At 39.1% G+C, this 21,415-nt stretch overlaps 1 protein-coding gene across 1 annotated transcript in view; it reads left to right on the top strand.

The window, feature by feature from the left end:
• ME1 (malic enzyme 1) overlaps positions 1-21,415 on the top strand; it is a 226,482-nt gene that overhangs the window by 117,782 nt on the left and 87,285 nt on the right. Inside the window, exon 6 of the mRNA XM_075923820.1 lies at positions 1,179-1,282. Within this exon, the coding sequence (XP_075779935.1) occupies positions 1,179-1,282 (104 nt within the window). The remainder of the gene's footprint in view (positions 1-1,178; positions 1,283-21,415) is intronic.

Raw genomic sequence — 21,415 nt, 5'->3', positions numbered from 1 at the left:
CCCCCCTTCTGCTACGGCACAGGTAGGGGGAGAGGCCACAATCCAGCTGCAGCAGATGGAGGGAGGTTAGCAAGCAGGTGGCACAGCCTCCAATTTCCAATAACTATGTTTATTAATAAATAAACATAACACAGCTTTTTGTAACTGAATATTTCTCATTTTTCATATAGCAAGAGAATGCTTTAACATAGTCCATTTTATAAAGCTGAATAAGAATTCATTATTTTTCTTTCTAGAATGTTTAGATTGACATTTTACTGCTTCTTGACTAAAATAAGAATTTCTGAGCTGCCAACTTGTCAACATAAAAAGTTACTGTGTTGGCTGTTCTAAAAACCAAAGCAGAAAAGGCATCAAAAAAGAAGCAATTACTGTCAGATGGCACAGCCACAGACTGATTAACAGTTTGAACTCAGTTTATACCAAGTATCCAAATGATCGGATTGAGCATCTTGAAACCATGTTTATATGGATTTTTGCCATAGCAAGACAAATCATACCTCTTACAGAAACTAAAGAACTGAAAAATCTGTGACGAATATGTAATAATACAGAAATATAAGCCTGTATTACTGGCAGTTTGGTTTTTTTAATGACAACATAGCTACCAGAACATAAAATGTGATATGCTGCCACTGAAATACACTGTTCATTGAACAAGAATAATCCAAAACCACAGAACTTTAGTTTAGTATAGTATACTGCACTTGGTTACTCTGTGTGGAATGGATACAGTACATGCTGGTAGTCCTACATTATGATGTAAAACACTCTATGAAAGCTTGAAATTTGGTAAATTTTATGAGGAAAAACCAATATTTGCCTTTTTATATACCGTCTTTCTATTCTTATACTAAAAGAAGTATTAAAAATGTGCTTGATAATAGGTTACTTAGTCTGATTTATTTTCATCACTACTAGAAGTTTTGAAACCCTACTTAAACATTTTACTACTGCACTTGGGAATGACACCGATTCTTTCCTTTGCCTACATGATACAATTAAATATCTCCTTGTTGCATTACCACAGTCTTTATATACTGATGGATAAATGGATATGTACCTCCACTTATTCAGGTTAATACTCAAACACTGTATTAAGTCTCTCTCTCCTTGTTTGTATTAGACCATAAACAAGTGTAATTTGTTTTATTAACAGTTCATACTTTCTTTAACAGGAGTTGCTAAAAGATCCCTTATATATTGGACTGAGGCACAAAAGAGTCAGGGGTCAAGCCTATGATGATCTTCTTGATGAATTCATGCAAGCGGTGACTTTCAGGTATGTAGTATATTTGTATTCTTCACACACATGAATTCAATTGAACTTCAGACTAGGAGAGAAAGTGTCCCAGAAGCTTTTAAAAAAAAAGGGGGATGGGAAGGAAATAGGAAAATTGCTGGAGTTTTATTTTTCACTTGCTATCTATATATTATTTCTACATTTTGATGTATTATGTCAACTTGTCTTAAATACTTAGTATAAATTCATTAAATATTGTTGTAAAATTATAACCTTAATTCAAGTAATCTTTAGAGGTGCGCTAAATGGATTTGGCCAAATAACCTTTTCACTTTGAATTGAGACTCAAGATTGCAGCTTAACGATTTCCCCTCCCCTTCATTTACATCTTTGAAACTATAATAAGATCTGAGCCCATCTAACTGCCTGTCAGATGGATTATATTGATACCATACTCTGAAGTTTCTCTATTTCTTGTGCCTAGAGGGTACCATGTGCATCTGAAATCCTAGAACTATTCAGATTTTGCAAGGTGTAAAAGAATCTGTTGAGTATGCCAGTGCAGAGAAAGGGCTGTTTTCAGGAGCTTCTATAGTCAGGCCAAACAGAAAGATTGTCAGACCTACTGGCATGTGTTGTCATAGTTTCAAAGAGATAAATTAAGATGTGAGAAATACCAGGGTACAAATTTACTGATTGAATATAGTCTTGGAAAATAATTATTTGCCCAGACTTGTTCAGCTTGAACCCAGGAGACGTTTCAGGTTTCCTTACATTAGCTTCTTACTCTTCAACAACAGAAATCAATATAACCTCTCTCTCCTCGTTAGAGAATCTGCTATTGACAGTGTGCTAAATTAATTCAAACAAACAGGCAAGCCGGAGATCATAAAATTAGCTAAAGCTCTGTTTTTTTGTTTTTGTTTTTTTTCTGTATCACCTACAGACTTTGTGTAGGCTACAAGGTAATGTGTTAGCTGTGATTTCACTGCATGGTATAAGCAGGGGCATTGCACCCTATAAAAGGAAAATAAAAGGTAACTTTTTAGTTAAGTTACTGAATGCCCTTTGATTGCTTAGTGGAGTAATTCAACACATTTTGCTAAATAGCAGAGCAGAACGTTTTTGTAGTTTACTGTTAGCACGTGAAATATGATGTAAAACTGATTACTGTTACCCAGTAAAGCCTCATATATTACATTTAGTAATAGGCACCGCTACCATGTTTACATCAAGCTGAAGTATATGTGTTTTTGACTGAAATATAATATAAATCGTAAAGGATATGTGGCAAAACTTTCCTTACTCTATACCGTTTCCACAGAAATGTTTTTAAAAATACAGATTTTGACCTTGAGGTACTGTATGTTGATGTCCCCCAGAGGCAAACATTTGAAATACAAGTATATAGCCAATACTCATAGTTTCAAATACAAAATGATACATGCATACAAATAGTATAACCAGAACCAATTAATCATAATCTTTTTATAGACATCGTACTTGGCACAAGATTTTGTGCAAACATATAACATTAGTTGCAACAATTATTTTCATCTCACAATCCAATAATGTCACACTTTCCAGACCAGGATGAATTTCTAAGGATCCTGTTTTATCATTGGCATAGGCCTATCCTAACTTAGCTCTCCTTTTTCTGTTTTCTTCTACAGAAAGTACTTTATTTTTATAGCTAAGATTTGGAATATAATTCTCGATTGTCAAATAATGATATCTAAAATTTACTCAAAATAATTCCTGTTCATTAAACATATAGGGTGTGTCTAGACTGGCAAGATTATGCGCAAAAGTGGCCGCTTCTACGCAAAAACTTGCCAGCTGTCTACACTGTCCGCTTGAATTTGCGCAAGAGCAATGACGTTCTAATGTAAGAATTCAGTGCTTCTTGCGCAAATATTTTGATGCTCCCGCTCAAGGATAAGCCCTCTTGCGCAAGAATACTTGCGCAAGAGGGCCAGTCCCTCTTGCGCAAGAATACTTGCGCAAGAGGGCCAGTGTAGACAGGCACCTTAATTTTTTGCGCAAGAAAGCCCGATGGCTCAAATGGCCATCGGAGCTTTCTTGTGCAAAAGCGTGTCTATACTGGGCACAGATGCTTTTGCACAAAAGCATCCGTGCCAATCTAGATGCTCTTTTGCGGAAATACTTTTAATGGAAAAAATTTTCTGTTAAAAGTATTTGCGCTAAATCTTGCCAGTCTACACGTAGCCATAGTGTTCCTTTGGGTTTATATACCTAAAGCCTTTGAACAATACTGTTGGTGCTCAAAATATCAGCCTTCACTGAGTGAATCTTCCTAGAAGTCCTCCAGTACCAGTTCTTGATGTATAGTGATAGTCATTGCTGTTGATGTGAGATATTCTTGTTGGCTCAAGGCATGCGAAATTCCAAAGGAGTGGCAAAATCGAATCAAGAACTTGCCCTTTGAGAGATCTAAGCTGTTCACTCAAAAGACTGGTGCCACCACTCAAACCTGTCTTTTCCAGGCATATCTGACATCTCGACGAGTTTACATTCCAAGCTCAAAAAAGTTTAAACTTGAGCAATACCACAAATCACATTTTCAGCAGAGATTCCAGGACTCTGTTTAAAGACAATTTAGGCCTTCCTGACATCACTAAATGGCTTTATCTCAATCAGGTTCTTCACATCAGATATTAACAGCCTTCTGAGCAATCATTTTGACCACCTCCTCACGGACAGTCTACCAGTCTCAACACCAACATCTGTTGGACAACAAATACCTCTCTTTTCAGTATTTGGAATGAAACATATGGATCAGTGTTTCTCAAACTTTTTAAGACCGAGGAACACCAAACAATTTTTTTTTTTGAGGCACACCAATGATTTTTTTGTTGAGCAAAAAAAAAAACCTCCGATTACCTCACAGCACACCAGCATTCTCCAGAACACAGTTTAAGAAACACTGATATGGATGGTCAGGAATCTAAAGGAGAGACAGATATCTACTTCATCTCTTCCCTTTCTCCAACCCACTTTCCCTGTCCCTTTTCAGGGACCTGTCTCTGAATATCATGTTGAGTCAAGAAGTATGGTCTCCTCTAGAAATGGAAATGCCAGATGTTCCTTATCACAGAGGGAAAGAACTCTATTTCTGTTACTTCCTAATTATCCAAAGGTCTGGGACATGCATTTCATTTAGGCCTCAGGAAGATGAACTGTTTTATCAAGAAAATCAAGTTCATGATGGCTCTACCTTCACTCACACAGTCATTATCCTGGAAATTGCATGGTAATAGCAGCACACCTGTGCCTCTGAGTTGTGCAAATTTTCAGGTCTTCCAATTCGAGGCACTGCTCTGCAGCCACCTAATATGGTGCCAAGCCCATTGAGATAGTATTCAAAGAAGAAAAGTTTACTCACTCTGTGCAATAATTCCAGTGTGTCCCTGTGTGTGCTTCACTACCCACTCACCTCCTCTCTGCTCTGGAGTTCAGACATAAATTCTGCAGTATAGAAGAAACCAAGGGTGGTTGAACCACGCTGAACTCTGTAGCCACTTTACAAAGTGTGAGACTGGGGGAGGCATATATGTAGCCCAACCGGGCACTGCTACTGAAAATCTCCAATCCAAATTATAGATCACAAGAATACATAATATGAAGCACCAACAGGGGGACATACTTCAGAGAACCTCAGTGACTGCACAAGGTGAATAACCTTCTCTTTGCTACCAACCTAAACAAGTTCAAGAGGTTTAGCTCCCTAGAGGGCTACAGTCCTGGTTCCTTAAGAGATGCATTTTTCCTTCCATTGCCCAATCCTCTGCTATAAGAGTTGCCTCCAGCCTTCTCATTCCAAGGGTTCTCAGGAAGATTAAAACAGACTAAGCCAATTTTAATCTTAGTGGAACCAAACTGGCTAGTGTAGTACTAGTTTGTGGACCTGCACCAGCTTTCAATCAGGCCACCTATAACTTTGTCCCTAGTTGGGGATCTTCTATCTCTCTACCTCACAGTGTGGATGAATTCTGGTTAAATGCATGTGAAAAATTGTTCTGATGATTGGGAAAGATTCCACTAGAATCGTATATGTAGCTAAATTGGAGAGACTTTTCCATATGGGCATAATCATGGTAATGATCACCCTATCGATCAGACATTTTCCATATACTGGATTATTCATTGCATTTGAATTCATCTGGCCATTCAGTTAGCTCTGTGACAGTTCACGTAGCTTTCATACCTCCAGTTCATCCATTAACAGAAGGATTTTCTGTTTTCTCTCACCTTGTGGTATCCAGATTTCTGAAAGGCCTAATTAATGTCTACCCTCTGGTATCTGACTGAGTCTTTTAAGCTAGCTCTGTCATGATTAATGTTCTTCCCCTTTGAAATATAGGAACAGTGTCTCATGCTTCTTGTCACAACTGCTAGTTCTTGACAATGAACCAATTCTTGAAATTAAAAATATTCAGTTATGTATAACATTTGTCCAGAAAAATCCAAAGAGTTATAATCTTGGTAAATATGCACAAACCTCTAACTAGCAGTTGCTTCAGCCTTCATGAAATGCAATCACTTTGATGACAGAAGAGAAGCTTGTTGACAATTTATTGCAACAGCCCAAAACAGTTGTGCACTATGGGTGAGGTAAAATAACAATGGAGTGGAATGCTCTAGAAATCCAGTTACAGTTTTATTATAATGTAACTGGTCTATGTAATTCCTGTTTTATTTCTGGGTTATCCTCTCTAAATTGAAAAAGTCAGTGTTAATATTAGAATAAATAGACAATCTGTTGGTTTGGGTAAGTATAAGAAAATGCTTTTTTCTGTTTCTTCCATTGCTATTGTTAATAAGTTATTCATTCCCCTCTTCTGTGGCATAAGGCAAACCAAATGATTGGGTTTTTTTTCCTTTGGGAAGTACTATTCTTCTGGCTTTATTTGTATTAATTTAAAGGTTCATTTAACACATTTAGGTGATGATTGGCAGGGGGAGAAAAGAAATTTGGAAGTCATCTTGATTTCATTACTCTGATAGCCAATAGATGCAATCAGGCTAATGTAATATTCTAAATACAAGGACTTCTTTAGTCATTTGACTACTTAACTAAAATTTGTACAGTGTGTGGACCTGGTCCAGAAATGTGATGAGAACTCTCAGTAGGAATTATTCAGGCCATTTTAATCTAGGGCCTTTTATATTTATTGCTTGGTTATGACAACTAAAACACCATTTTATATTGTATGTTATACTTCATATTGAAAGCTTTGCCAGAATTATTTTTAAAAACATATTTGAAAACTATGTATAACTGAGTCTTACAGGTAAACACAGTACAGTATTAAGGTTGTAGCATACTGGTTTTCAAAAATTAACAAATTTACTCCACTTTTATTAGTTGAAGTAGTACATAGCTTTATTAACTACATAGTACTGTTAGCTTAACTCACAGTATTACATAGCACTCACATAACTTAGTTCTTTAGTGAACTCACCAAAATAAATGGAAGTTCACACTGCTGGTGTACTGTGGATCATCAGATCCATCCAAGTCACACCTCCTTTCCAGTGGTCTAGCCAGAGACCATGGCCCCCCAGTACGACTTAATGTGAAGCTTTAATTTTTTCCAGCCATGTCTCCTATTTGGCTTTCCCCTCCTAGGAATTTCCATCTATAAGAGGAATCCCCTGCTGACTATTTAAGCCAGCTTTCTGGCCTCTGTACATGACCAAAGCAGTGCAGAAAGGGTGGAGCAGGTCTGAGGATTGGACACAATAAGAATAGATACATATGCAAGAAGACAACAGAGTGCTTTGATTTACAAACTTGATATGATACACTTCTACCAACATTGTGTTCAGTGATAGATCCAAGTTTGAGGGAATATATTGCTATGTCAGGGATCAGCAGCTGGTGGTATTACATATTTTTCCAAGTAATTTTTCTTATTCTGTAAGCAAATTTTTAGTCTTGGAAGCAATGCTTGTGTTGCTGTTAAATTTTTGTTATTGAAGGGCTTGGTAGAGGCAGCAAGAAGCAGCAAAGTTTGCTCTCTGCTTTGCTCTCATAAGAACAGCCATACTGGGTCAGACCAAAGGTCCATCTAGCCCAGTATCCTGTCTGTCGACAGTGGCCAATACCAGATGCCCCAGAGGGAGGGATCACAACAGGTAATCCTCACCTGATCCCTCCCCCATCTCTCACTTCCAGAGAAACAGAGGCTAGGGACACCATTCCTACCCATCCTGGCTAATAGCTGTTGGTGAACCTAACCTCCATGAATCTATCTAGCTCCTTTTTGAACCCTGTTAAAGTTCTAACCTTCACCGCATCCTCTGGCAAGCAGCTCTCCAATTAGTCATTTCTTGAGCAGCAGCCTGGGAACCAGACAGTGGTGTTGGGCTGAGATTCCTGAAATAAATGTTTGCCTACACTTCTGTTCCAGGACTGGTATATGTGTAAGTAAAGCAAGTTACACTTACAATATACCCATCTCACTGAGTTCTCCTTTACTAGAAAACTAATTTGCAAGTCTCCAGCATATGCTATTGCTACTGCTTGCAAAGGGGCATGTTGGTGTGAGAAGAAAGGGTGAATAAAATTATATAAATATTCTAAATCTACTGAATTTTAAGGATGTAAAAATCTTTATTTCTGCATGTGAGAAATCTTTGGTTATCAAAAGGAATTTATACAAAATGTTTGTTCATTAACAAATCATGTCTATCTGCTTTTTTCAGTTGTACAGTTCTGCTTTTCTATTCTCTCATATTGACAAGTGAAGGAGCAACCTGTTTCTCCTGGGTCTGATGTCAAATAAGAAAGAAAAAGAACTGTTAGAGAGTAGAAAAGTATGGAAGTTGCTCTACATTAAAGCTTTCCTCCAGGGCTTTGATGGTAACAGTATGTCATGAAAATCACATGACTTGATAAAAGTATGAGACTTTACAGGCCATTATGTTTACAGGAGACCTTCACAATTTGAAGGATCGCTATTCATAGTTCGGTGTATTTCTGGGTGTCTCCCATCCTAGTCGGGGGTGGCAGGATGCTAGGGGCTGGAAGCCTTGGTGAGTTCCCTGTGGCTCCCTGCCCCTACAGTGAGATCCCTGTGGGCCCCCCAGGTGAGTTCAGGAGCCACAGGAAGCTCACCACAGGGATTGGGAACTGCATGGCTGGAGCAGTCTCTGCCTGTGGAGTGCCTGGGCTCCCCCCGGACAGGTGGAGCAGTCCCTGCCTGTGCCTTCCTCCCCCCACTCTTCACAGGGCTGGAGCAGCCCCCTGCCCAGGACATGCAGGGATGTGCTCCAGCCCCCACTGGTTAATCAGAACCCATAACAAACATCACCCATTAAGGGTGATGCATTATATGCACATAGCATATGCATGTGGAATATAAGTGTGTCTCTGTCTGTCTGTCTGCCTGACTCCTTTACAGCTGTAGCTAGTTCCATAGACTAAATGCAGACAGCCACATGATAAACAGAATAATGTCAAATAAAGTTCCTTCATGTAATTTGCTCTGTGGACATGGGGAAGTCAATGGATGTGATATACTTTGACTTTAGCAAAGCTTTTGATACGGTCTTCCACAATATTCTTGCCAGCAAGTTAAGTATGGATTGGATAAATGGACTGTAAGGTTGATAAAAAGCTGGCTAGATTGTTGGGCCCAATGGGTAGTGATCAATGGCTCGATGAATGGTTGGTGGTCAGTTTCAAGTGGAGTGCCCCAAGGAACAGGTCTAGGGCTGCTTTTTTTCAATATCTTTATTAATGACCTGGATGGAGGGGATGGATTGCACCTTCAGCAAATTTGCAGATGACACTAAGCTAGAGGGAGAGGTAGATATGTTGGAGGGCAGGGATAGGGTCCAGAGTGACATAGAGAAATTAGAGGTTTGGGCCAAAAGAAATCTGATTAGGTTCAACAAGGTCAAGTATAGAGTCCTTCACTTGGAAAGGAAAAATCCCAAGCATTATTACAGGCTGGGGACTGACTGGTTAAGTGGCAGTTCTGCAGAAAAGGATCTGGAGATTACAGTGGATGAGAAGCTGTATATGAGTCAACAGTGTGCCCTTGTAGCCAAGAAGGCTAATGTCATATTACGGTGCATTAGAAGGAGCGTTGCCAGCGGATCTAAAGAAGTTGTTATTCCCCTTTATTCGGTCCTAGTGAGGCCACATCTGGAGTATTGTGTCCAGTTCTGCTACTGAAAGAATGTGGACACATTGGAGAGGGTGCAGCGAAGGCCGACCAAAATGATTAGGGGGCTGAAGCACATCACCTATGAGGAAAGGCCGAGAGACTTGGGCTTATTTAGTCTGTAAAAGAGAAGAGTGAGGGGGGGATTTGATAGCAGCCTTCAACTTCCTGAAGGGAGGTTCCAAAGAGGATGGAGAAGGGCTGTTCGCAGTAGTGACAGATGGTAGAACAAGGAGCAATGGTCTGAAGTTGCAGTGGGAGAGGTCTAGGTTGGATATTAGGAAAAACTATTTCACTAGGAGGGTGGTGAAGCACTGGAATGGGTTACCTAGGGAAGTGATAGAATCTCCATCCCTAGAGCTTTTTAAGTCCTGGCTTGACAAAGCCCTGACTGGGATGATTTAGTTGGGATTGATCCTGCTTTGGGCAGGGGACTGGACTCGATGACCTCCTGAGGTCTCTTCCAGCCCTAGGATTCTATGATTCTGTGATTATGATTCTTCTGGGGGGACATATCTGCACATACCTCCAACTTCTTTTGTTGGTGTTTTTTAAATTTAAAAAGAAAAAATATAGAACTTGAAAAGGAAGCTAATTTATTTAGCTATATTTTTCAGAGAATCAAGTGTCTTGATTTTACAGATTGATACAGTATCTCATTCAGTTATATCACTCCCTGTGTATTAAAAAGGACAATGTTGTTTAGAATCCAACTTAGATTAAAATGTAGTCTCTATAAGTGTAATATTTCAAACAAAAAAACCTCTTCTATAGTTTACTATAAATGTTATTTATTAAAAGGTTCATTTTAAAAAAAATTGTTCATGTCTACTCCCAACAAAAAGATTCTGGTTAGATCTGTAGTGCGGTATCCTTCTAGGCTGAAACTAATGCAACATAAATATTTTCCAGATGTGTGTAGGCAGATGCATATATCTGGATTTTTGTTGGCATATATCCTGTGAACAGATTTAGTTTCTTTTCTCACTGCCAGCAACTGCCCTCTTTTTGGGCATGTGCTATAATTGCCCTGGACATCACCAGCTGTTCCTTCCTCCAGTGCCAGTATGGTGAAAGTGAATCATTTTGGAAAAAATATTTTGGATGGAAGGAATGCCTTACAACATGAGAAAAATGGACAATTATCTTCACCTTTGAAGAATATGACTCAAACTGGAAAACTGACTCAGAGCTGTTTTTCATATTGAGCCTCAAGGGGTTATTGACCATAAAATATTACATAGAAGTTTTCCCCCAATTGTAATTGTTTCTCTTAAATAGTGATGTTTTTATAGCAAATTTAAAGTAAGGATAGTTGGGTAGTTAGGGATTGGCTTTATTTCCTTGACCCACCAGAGAGATCCTGCAAAATTTTGGGGAAGTCAAGTTTAATTCCTTTGTGTATCAGTTCCCCCATTAATAAAATGTTCTTCCCAACCTCACAAGATTTTGTGAGGATAAATATATTGTGAAGCTCTCAGATACTCTGATAATGTATTCATAATATCCCATATGATACATATATATGCAGACTAGGGCTTTAATATGTAAATGGACTTGGATATATACAGATAAAGATTTGGTTAGAAGAAGGGCCCCTTCAGAAGGACTCAATTTTGATTACATAATGCAAAATAAATTTAAAATGGTTGGAGCTTTGCACTGGAGAATTCCCCCATGAGGAGGGAATCTCTGCCATCATAAAATTTGCTGATGTAACACTATCACCTCCTGGCTGGAACACCATACTGGTGTAAGGAAGGGAAGGGCTATGGTGGGGACATCAACTTTATTCCCCTTTTCAAGCTAAATACATAGCAGGTGACTGTACTATGAGGATAGAAAACTCTGTGCACATTTGGGAAGGGACTGGGCAGGAGAATGGCCTTGGCTCCGCACCTAGCACAAAGGGTACATCTAGACTACATGGCTCCGTCGACAGAGCCATGTAAAATAGTTTACTCGGCATAGTCAAAGAAGCGGGGATTTAAATAATCCCCGCTTAATTAAAATAAAAATGGCCGCCCCACTGTGCCAACCATCAGCTGATCCGGCACAGCGCGGTCGACACAGGCATCAACAGAGCTATGTAGTCTAGATGTAATGAAAGAGAGACGTAATCTACTATTGCTCTAGTAGCACATTACTTCCCTCTCTAGCAACATGAGAATTATGGTTGTGTTATAATCTAGAGCTATGTATTATCCCTTAGAACAATAATAATGCAGAATTAAAACATAGTGTAAAAGTAGGCTGGAGATATTGGTTATAGATTACAAGGCCAGAAATTGTGATAATCTAGTCTGAACTCCTTTACAACACACACCATAGAATTTGTCCAAAATCATTTAGAGTATAACAATATCCAATCTTGATTTAAAAATTGTCAGTGACGGAGAATCCACCATGATCCTTGCTAAAATTGTTCCATCAGTGAATTACTCCCTCATTGTTAAAAATGTGTGCTTTGTTTGCATTTTGACTTTCTCTAGCTTTGACTTTCTCTAGCTTTAAAGAGTCACTGTTATGAGATCTTGAAAATAACATCAGTTGTGTTACGGTTGTAATCATACTTTGATTAACTAATTTCTCCAATTTTTCTTTTTTTTTTTAAAGATGTGCTGTGTTGGTTTTACATTCATGAACTATAAACCAAGCTGTTAACAAATGTAATACAATGTGCTTTGCATTAGATTAACCACAATGCAATGCTGAATTCACAATAGCTTGATTATTTTGCAATATTATTCACAGATGTTATCAGTTTTTCACATTGTGCATCACACAAAAATTGTATTTGATGTTACATTATCTTACCATATGAAGAACTATCTACTTTATATCAGAAAAATAAAATATATAGTTTTACAAATATATTTTTATTTAATATTAGACTAGACTATATTGTGCCTTACCAGCAATTTCATAATTAACTTGGAAAAGCCCTTGATTTTTGCAAAGAACAGTACTGGTAGCAGATCAAACGAAAAGCTAACTATGGCTGCACATTGTTAAGGAGTGATTGGATGACTAATTCTGATAATATATACAACCACTAATTGTGAATACAGATGCATTTTGGTAAATTTATGCTTATTTACATTGTGTCAGCATAAGTCTGAAATGTGAACAGTGGAACTAGTGGACCTGCTAAGGTTAGAGTGCTGATTAGAGTTGATAGAGATGGCACAGTCATGATTGTTTCTGCACAAGCTGTTAACTGTGGCAGATTGTTTGCAGCTAGGAAACTGGAGGTGGAGCCATTGAAAATAGCGCCATGGCTATAATGCATCCTACATCTGAGGCAGGGTGAGTAAAAAAACAGAGAAGCTATACTGGAGAAAAATGAAGGGATTAGAGAATACCAGATGATGGGCCATACTTACCAAATTCCCAGAATATAGAGCAAGCTATCAGCATGGCCTATGGTGTTTTTGTGTGAAAATAAAGACATTTTAATCTTATAAATATTAGAGCTAGTGTGGGGAAATATGTGGTCTGTCTGAGGTCATTGAATACATGGGATGCTACAGGTAGCAAGCAGCTTGAACTTCCTGTCAGTGAGGAGAATGGTTCTTCTGGCACCTTGAGATTTAGGTCCTGAGTGTTTTGCACCAATGAAAACATAAGTGAACACATCCTGGGTACAAGTGAAAGGGTATGATGGTGGTTGTGTGTGTGCGCGCGCGCACACACACACACACACACACAAAAGTGAAATTTAGTCTTATCCTAGTTGTCTTTTCATACATATTATGAAAATGTTGGGTTCCACTTTCACTCTGCCAAACATCTGATTCTCTGCCTCTTTGATAAGTGCTTTCTTCCATGTGGGTACTTTAAAAATGGAAAAAAAACCCTTTCAATCAAAATCCTTCAAGCTTCTCTTCAAACTCAGCCCTTCTGTAATGTGTGAAGTAAACTATAACCTCATAACAATCAGGGTGCAGGAGTCAGGGCAGAGCCTTGGTGTTGGAGGGGGGAGTAGGAGGCTGGATGTATGAGGTGCATGAGTCAGGGTGGGGGTTGAGAAGGGGCTCAAGGCATAGAGCTGGGGATGTGGTAGTGTGCATGGGTGAGGATGAGTTCAGGGCAGGGGTCCCATCCGGCATCACCTTTTCTCCCCCCCTCTGACTGCTGGGATCTCCCCCCACCCCCCAACTGCTGGGTCCTTTTCTTTCCCCCTTCCTCCCCTCCTTCTGGTTGTCAGGGCCTTATCTCTCCCACTCCCTCCCCTCTTTCCGGTTGGCGATGTCTTCTTCCTCCCCCTCCCCCGCCAGTGCTGCAGCCAAGGGCCCGGGGGGTGGTGGAGGAGAAACAGTATGGGACAGGCAAGTTACATACCTGGACTTACGGCAGGCAAGATGGCAAGGCCCAGTCCCTCTTTGCAGGTGGTGGGACTGTCCCCAGTGTTTACTCTATATTATAACTCTCCTTTAAGCTCTCCACCCAACTCAGCAGGTGGAGCCTTCTCTCTCCAGTGGCCACTGTGTGTATCATGTCACTCCTTTCAGCCCCTCTCTTTCCATGTTATGGAAAACAATCCCATTCCAGGGACTTCGCATTTTCCTGGCACAATCAAACCCTGACTTGATTTTAGTTAGGAAAAGAGGAAGCTGCATACCAAATATGATGGCTTTTGCTTAGGAGTTTAGGAGGAGTTCTTGAACAAATGGACTCATGGACAGACACTCTAAAATATAGACAGATAGATTGATTATGATATCAGAGAGGGACCAGATCAGGCATTGGTTCCATTGTGGTAGGCACTGTATGAATAGGAAAAATATTGTGATGAAGAGATTATGTAAATGTGTAAAGTTATCAAAAAGAACCACGTAAGTAATGTAAACACTAGGTTAACTTTTAAAATTAGTTATTAATTGTAGCTAGGAAAAGGGCAACATCAAGCAAGGAATGTTTTACTGCTGCAGGGCCAAATTTATAATGTCTGATTATTATGGAAGCAGTAAAAATATCTGTGTTACTGACTTTTCAGACACTTTAAATGACATAGTAAAAAACTGAATCTGACAGTAGAGCTAAATCACAACAGGATAGGTTGAGAGTCTAATCAACTGAAGTTTATTTGTGTAGAAGGAGCTATAATATTATTACAGGACTGTGAGATCATGGGAAAATTCTTAGCTAAATTCACTGGACAATCTTAAAGAATCAAGCCTCCGATATACCCCAAAGAAAAATAAAAACAATGAAATGCACAAGTGCAAATGTATTTGGGGAAAGAGGAAAAGAGGCAAGAGAGATTGTTTTTGGTTTTATGAAACTCAGAATGTTTAACTTGAACTGTTTATTTCAGAATTATTATTGTGGTTCCCCAGTGGCAATATATTTAAGACTACATCATGACATTGGTTTAAAGGTGGCCCTTTCTAAATCCTCTAAAATCAGCATGTTTAATTGAATTTCTTTGAAATTTGTTATGCCTGAGGAGGGTGTACCATAGGGTTAGTTTCCCAAAGTTGGAGTAATTTAAAACAGATATTTCAGAGATACAAGCTCTGAAAAACAATCATTTTTAAAAAGTTTCTGGCGGGGATTTTTTTGGTTCAAAGCTAGACGTCTAACTATTGGTGTGATGTGTATCAGTGAGACCTTAATCTGCTGAATTTTACCTAACATAGTACATGCAATTGTGGAAGAAAACAAGCTTTCATTCACCCATTAAATCCTTGGGGGACCCAAACTGAATTCCATATTTAAGGAAATGTAGATTTTTACACTGTGTATGCATCAATACGGTGGGGGGAGGGGGAGAGAAAGCCAGCTAGAGGATTTTCATGCCTGCCATTTTGTTTTAAACTTTGCTTTTGTAAGTTGTCTAGAATGTGAGAGGTTACTCGTATTTCTTTAAAATTTGGTGCGACTCATGGTAGCATGTGATAGTGATACAAATCTGGGATCTTTTGACCCAATAAGTTCCTGAGTTACAGCACCCTTCCGCCTGCACCCAGTTTCCTCCTTCACAATTTACTATTAAACTGAGGAGTTGATGATTGCCTAAATTGCAGGTGTGTTGATGTCTATGAACTCACCCTTCCCAATTATTAAATTAATCCCAAATCTCCCCCCGCCCCAAACCCCAAGACAAAAGGAGTTTTGATTTGAGTGGCTGGAGGTTGCTACAATTTATGAAATTGAAATTCATATTAGGGGAACTTAGACTTGTGATTTTTTTCTGAATTATGAGGGGGCAGAGGAGTAGCAGAATAATGGGAGAAGATGGAGGACTGCCATAAGGGGTGGAACTTCCACAAATCCTCCAGTGCACTCAACATTGCATGAAAGCTCCTAGTAAGTGTTGGAAAATGATTAACTGGGAAACTGCAGGGTGGCAATGAACTTCCTTCCTTTTCCTCCCTCCTTTTATGGTGTTAGATGAAATTCTCTAGGTAAGCATGACTGGATAATAAACAGAGGCGAAGAGATTGTACGTTTCACAGCTGTGAGGCTGGCATGGTAAAGATGTGTGTCATCTTTCAGAAATGACCCATTAACACAGAGTTTCATGAGCAACTTTTAACTGTGCATTTCCTGGTTTTCAGAAGTTTGAGTTTTGCTCTACTCAAAATTCTGCAAGAGTAACATCCAACTAATAAAGTGTAACTTGAGTTAACACAGATTTTTGCTGTTGAATATTTAATAAGTGTCTGTGCCTATCTGCCTGCGATAGCATGCAGCCATGCCTCAGATTTGCTTTTTGTTCATTCTAAATCTAATGGGATTACACAGTGTCTAATCCAGTGATAGAAATGTAGCCGTGTTAGTCTGGGGTAGTTGAAGCAAAATGCAGGACATTTTGTCTAATCCAGTGATTTTTAATGATTATAAACCATACTGAATTGAAATATTAACATATGAAATATCTATTTGATAGTTCTCATTCTTAATTTACTGAAATCCTAATAAAGGAAGGCAAATAAAATCACCTACATCATATGTAGGTGAAACTCAATTGTGATGAACTTGAAATGGAGTTTTGCCTTAAAAGGTTCAGTAAATGATGAGTCAAATCCTGAGCTGAGATTACTGCGGGAAACTCTATTATAGTCAAAGAGGCCATGCTGATTTACCCCAGTATCTTTAGTGTGTGCATAATATTTGTCTGCAATTTATATTAAATATAAAATTATAATAGTTGTCCAGGTTGCCAGCAGGAGCAAATATTTTAGTTAGTTATTTTCTTTAGAAGTTGGTAATAAACTCTGGGGATAACATTGTTAGGCAGAAACACACAGCAGCTTTTAATGTTTCTATAGAAAATTATCAGAACATTTTTCCATCTAAATTTCAATCCCAAGCAAAATTCCTGGTTAATTTTCAGTAAGACAAATAAGTGTCTTAAGACTTATAGCATTTCTTTCAACTAGTTCCCCCTTCTCCCCTCCTTCCCTTCTTACAATGATGTTTATGGTTAATATCATCCCATCTGCTGTACAATAACCAAATGACCATCAAAGTCAAAAAATGACAAAACATTTTAGGAATAATGTTGTGTATAGTAATATCGAGGGCACAGTAGAATCACTGTTAATGTTACTGACCTCAGATGTGTACTGGGCCAGAGACTATTTTTCAAGCAGAGCAGGCATGACTCATGGGTGTATGAAGTAACCGGACCCAAGTGAATGGTTATCTTGTTCCCCCTTGACACTTATTTGCATATCCCATGTCCCAGGAGTTCCCACTGGTGTTGTGAGGTTCCATGATGGCTTAGTGTCCAGTTACTGTAGAGAGCAATGTAATCACTTCAAGTTTCATAAAAATAATTTATTTTATGCTGATAGACAGTAAGCAGCGAACATTCGTGCCTGACTGGCTACAGATTATATGCAATTAATAAACAGCACTGACATAAGTAGAGATGTCATTTGGAAGTTATTAACTCACATCTACAGTTGCCAAATACGAGTATACAAAGATCTGCTTTTATTTCAATTTTAACAAATCACTCCATCTTTGTTAAACTTATTTATCTGGACCAATCCAAGCATATATTAATTTTTAGACCTGATGGCCCTTATGAGATTACATAGACTATAATACAGTAGCTGGGGGGAGGAAGGGAAGGTAGATCCAGGAATTAGAGTGGAGGCTGACAAAATACAGGCAGTCCCTAGGTTACATCAATCCGACTTACGTCGGATCCCTAGTTACAAATGGGGGGGAAGGGGGTGCAGCTAGTGCGGGGTGCCTCCCCCACTGTCACCGCCTCCGGCGGTGCGGGGGGCGCTTCCCCCCAGCAGACCAGGGAGACGCGGAGCGACTTTTCTCGCTGCGGAGGACGTGGGTCTGCTGGGGCGAACAAGACACCAGCCAAAAGGAGGCACTCCAGAGCGGAAAAATTAATTTCCTAGGAAACAGCAGAAGCAGCAGGCAGTGAGACCCATTGTGTTACAGTCCCCACCTTGGGAGCAACAGCTCTTTCCCTCTTCAGCACTAGAGCTGCAAGTATCTTGTTAGCGTAACGTGAAATTAACAAATCCCTTCCAGCCTGGCAGAGGTGAAGCTGAAAAATTACCCAGTGGTGTGGGTGGGCAAGAATGGGGAGGAGCAGGACAGAAGGGAAGAGGGGATAAGCCCCAGCCCCACACCCTAGCTGGAGTGGAGCAGGGTAAGCCCCGAGGGGAAGGGTCTGGTTACAAAGTGGGTGAGTGGACAATGAGGACCCACCTGTGGCTAAACTCCTATTCCCAACACAGAATTTTTCTTTAAAATTAATCCTGTGGATAAATTCACACACACACTTCACAGGAAGGGATTTCCATTTTCTGCTCAGCAGAATACAACAACAGCTTTGATTGTATCAATATTTCACTGTGCTTTCCAATGACTATTGATTACACTTAATACCCATTTCACTGAACCATCTGTAGCAAATTCTATTTGGAACAGTAATATGCATTGAATAAACTTTTTTTAGTTATAAAAAACAAAGATTCTGACTATTAAATGAATAACTGGGATCTTTCAGGTACCCCAAAAGGAAGATTTGGATATAGCATGAAACACTGAAACGTATGATCAATTTTTAATTAAAATATCAACCAAAAAAACCTTCATATCAAAACAGTATGTGTTTTTCTTAGAATAAGGAAGTTGTATGAGAATCAGGGTCTTTTCCACCTAACTCCAGCTTCCCGTCCTCCTCCCCCCACCCCCAAATATGTACCAGTTCCGACTTACATACAAATTCAACTTAAGAACAAACCTACAGTCCCTATCTTGTACGTAACCCGGGGACTGCCTGTACTTCAAGTGAATATATCTTTTTCAACTTTTTATCTCAGTCAATTTGAGTGTAGGTGAGGAAAGGGGGGTTTCAATAATCTTTTAAATAAATTGATATTAAGAGCCTATTTTGAAAAGATTAAATGTGTTCAGTTTTTTCAAGAATATAGTAGGAGAAACATTATCTGTCATGTGTTTGGTTGCTTTTTTGTTTTATTGAATACTTCACGTAGAGTAGAAATTAATATTTTTATTCTTTATCATTTCTAAAATTGAGTGAAATGAAGATTAACATATTTTAGTAATCACACAAATATGTACATTGACTTAGGGTATTTAAATTTATTTTGTGTATTTGTGTGTGTGTTAATTCTTTCATGCTTCTTCCTGTGAGATGAAAAACATCCTTTGGCCTCACACTTATTTATGATTTTCAAATGCTTATGCAAACGCACAAAGTAACAAGCATGCAATATTTGTAGAATCAATCCTAAACATGTTTAAACTTTGCATTTCTATGAAGGCCTAAATTAAGGACCTGTATGTGATTGGTGCTCAGGAAATCTATGGGAATTACTGTACTCTGCACTAAGGTGAATTTGACTGGTTTTGTACTGGAGCAAATATATTGATCTTTTTACTACACACAATAAAAATAGTACCCAGGAATGCAATTTGATTCATGCTAATTACTTTTATGTGAAATTATGAGGATAATAATATAATTCTAAAGAAGTTAAAACTGACTGCTGTTTAAACCTGTCCCAGTACACTCTGAATCTACTTTATACACAGCCAGTACAGTTAATGAGGATGGGAAAGATCTGTTGTCATATGTATATTGTACTTGAAGTATTCTCCCCATTAGATCTTTATACAATCTAAAGAAATCCTATTTTATGTGTTTTTGAAAAAGGACATAAAAAGAATCTGGCTAGAAGCGAGCTTATGTTCCTTCATGTAGCCTTGGCCTGCTTCATCGCAGATTCGGTTAAGTGAAAACCATGCTGTTCATGAGTCAGTAATAATGTTTATGCTCAACAGCAGCAACTTTAACACATCATGCAATTATTTCTGACTCACAGAGCTAGACATTCTTATTCATCTCTACATCTGCCATGGAAAGACCTAAAGCATTTTTAGCTCCTTTATGCATCCCTTGACGATCAAAACCCAGAGAATTTATTTTATCAAAATGACATGCAAAATTCATGGCAATTTACAAAATGACTATCACAGATGGGGAGACTTCACAGAACCCTTTGTCCAACATTTATAATATCCCCAAGAAGTGCACCTTTGGATGAAGATGCCAAATGTTGTTGTAGATCAAAACAAATATAGATTATCTGCTTCATAATGCATTTTAGGCCTAATCTTGAATAACATAGTGTAGAAATATTAACCAAGTAAGTCACTTTTAAGCAGTTCTCTGCAGTGCCCTGTTAAGTGACACCTCACTTCACTTGTCAGTCTGTGAAACCAGGTGGCTTTTTTAAAAAATATCAAATACAGAGATGAATAAAAATTACTAGGAAATGCAAACATTAGACCGGCTTGTTTTAATAAAACAAGACTATGAACATGTTATAGAAGAGAATAAAGAGCTGGCCATTGGTGGGTTGTAACAGTAAGTGTTTGTGGTGCTGAGAGCACTCTGGTGATGCTAAATAACTATGCTGATCAAGACACAGAAGGAAAAAATGATCCTGGTCATGGAGTTGATACCATGTGCAATCTTGATCCTGCTAAGATTTCTACCAAATCCCTCTGGCCTCATCTGGAGTTCAGGGAGTGTTTGAAAGGTCATGTCCTTCTTTCTCTGGAGGAATAGCATGATTTTCCCCCAATAACCATTTTTCCAACACCAAATTTCAGTGGGCAGTTAGTTGTAGGTGAGGAAATCACAGATTTGAGAAACACGCATTTCTTTAATTCTTCTTTGAGAGATGTCATTGTGGATGCTTTGCTTCTGGTACATCCCAGCACCTTTGATCGGATATTTTAATAGTAGTTCTCACCCAGGCTGTGCATGTGCTCTGCCTGCCTCAAGAGCTGTCCTTGGTTGAATTTCACATGCACGGTCCAGGGCTCCTCAATTCCTTCTTCACTGTTCCCAGCAAGAGGTGGAGTGCAGCTGTCCCACTTCCCCTTCATTCTCCACGTTTCTTTATTTCCACTTTTACTTCTATCTCCCTCAGACTTGCTTTTCGTCATTTATTAAAACAAACCATCAAACAAATCTCCACACTCCATTTACCTCAACTTACTACTATGCCTCGTTCTTCAGGATTCAAGTATTGTCAGGGAGCCAACAGCCTCTGTGGGCCACTGGACAAGATGTGTGTGGTGGGGGGAGGGAGGGGAGGTCTTCACAGTTCTGGAAAGAGGCTGGGTATTGGGTAGAAGGGGCAGGCCTGAGGCAGCCAGCATTCAGCATTACCAGGACTAGGGATGTTAAATTGCTAATCAAATAGTTGATGGAATTTCCATCGACTATTCAATTAGTCAATAAGGGGGGAAACTGCAGAGCCACAGTGGGTGTTAGCTCCTGGCCCCTTTAAAAGACAGCGGGAGGGACTGGGCACAAGCCAGGAATCAACGTTCTGGCTCGCTCCTGGTCCCCCCTGCACTGGCTCCTGCTCCCACCCCCTCTTGCTGTCTCTCTCTAATGGAGGGGGGAAGGAAAACGACTAGTTGAGTAGTTATTCAAATACCTGAT

Source organism: Pelodiscus sinensis, chromosome 3 (assembly GCF_049634645.1).
Source record: "Pelodiscus sinensis isolate JC-2024 chromosome 3, ASM4963464v1, whole genome shotgun sequence".
Classification (NCBI taxonomy): Eukaryota; Metazoa; Chordata; order Testudines; family Trionychidae; genus Pelodiscus; species Pelodiscus sinensis.
The sequence above is the reverse complement of the archived record's forward strand: the minus strand, read 5'-3'. Positions and strand labels throughout refer to the sequence as shown.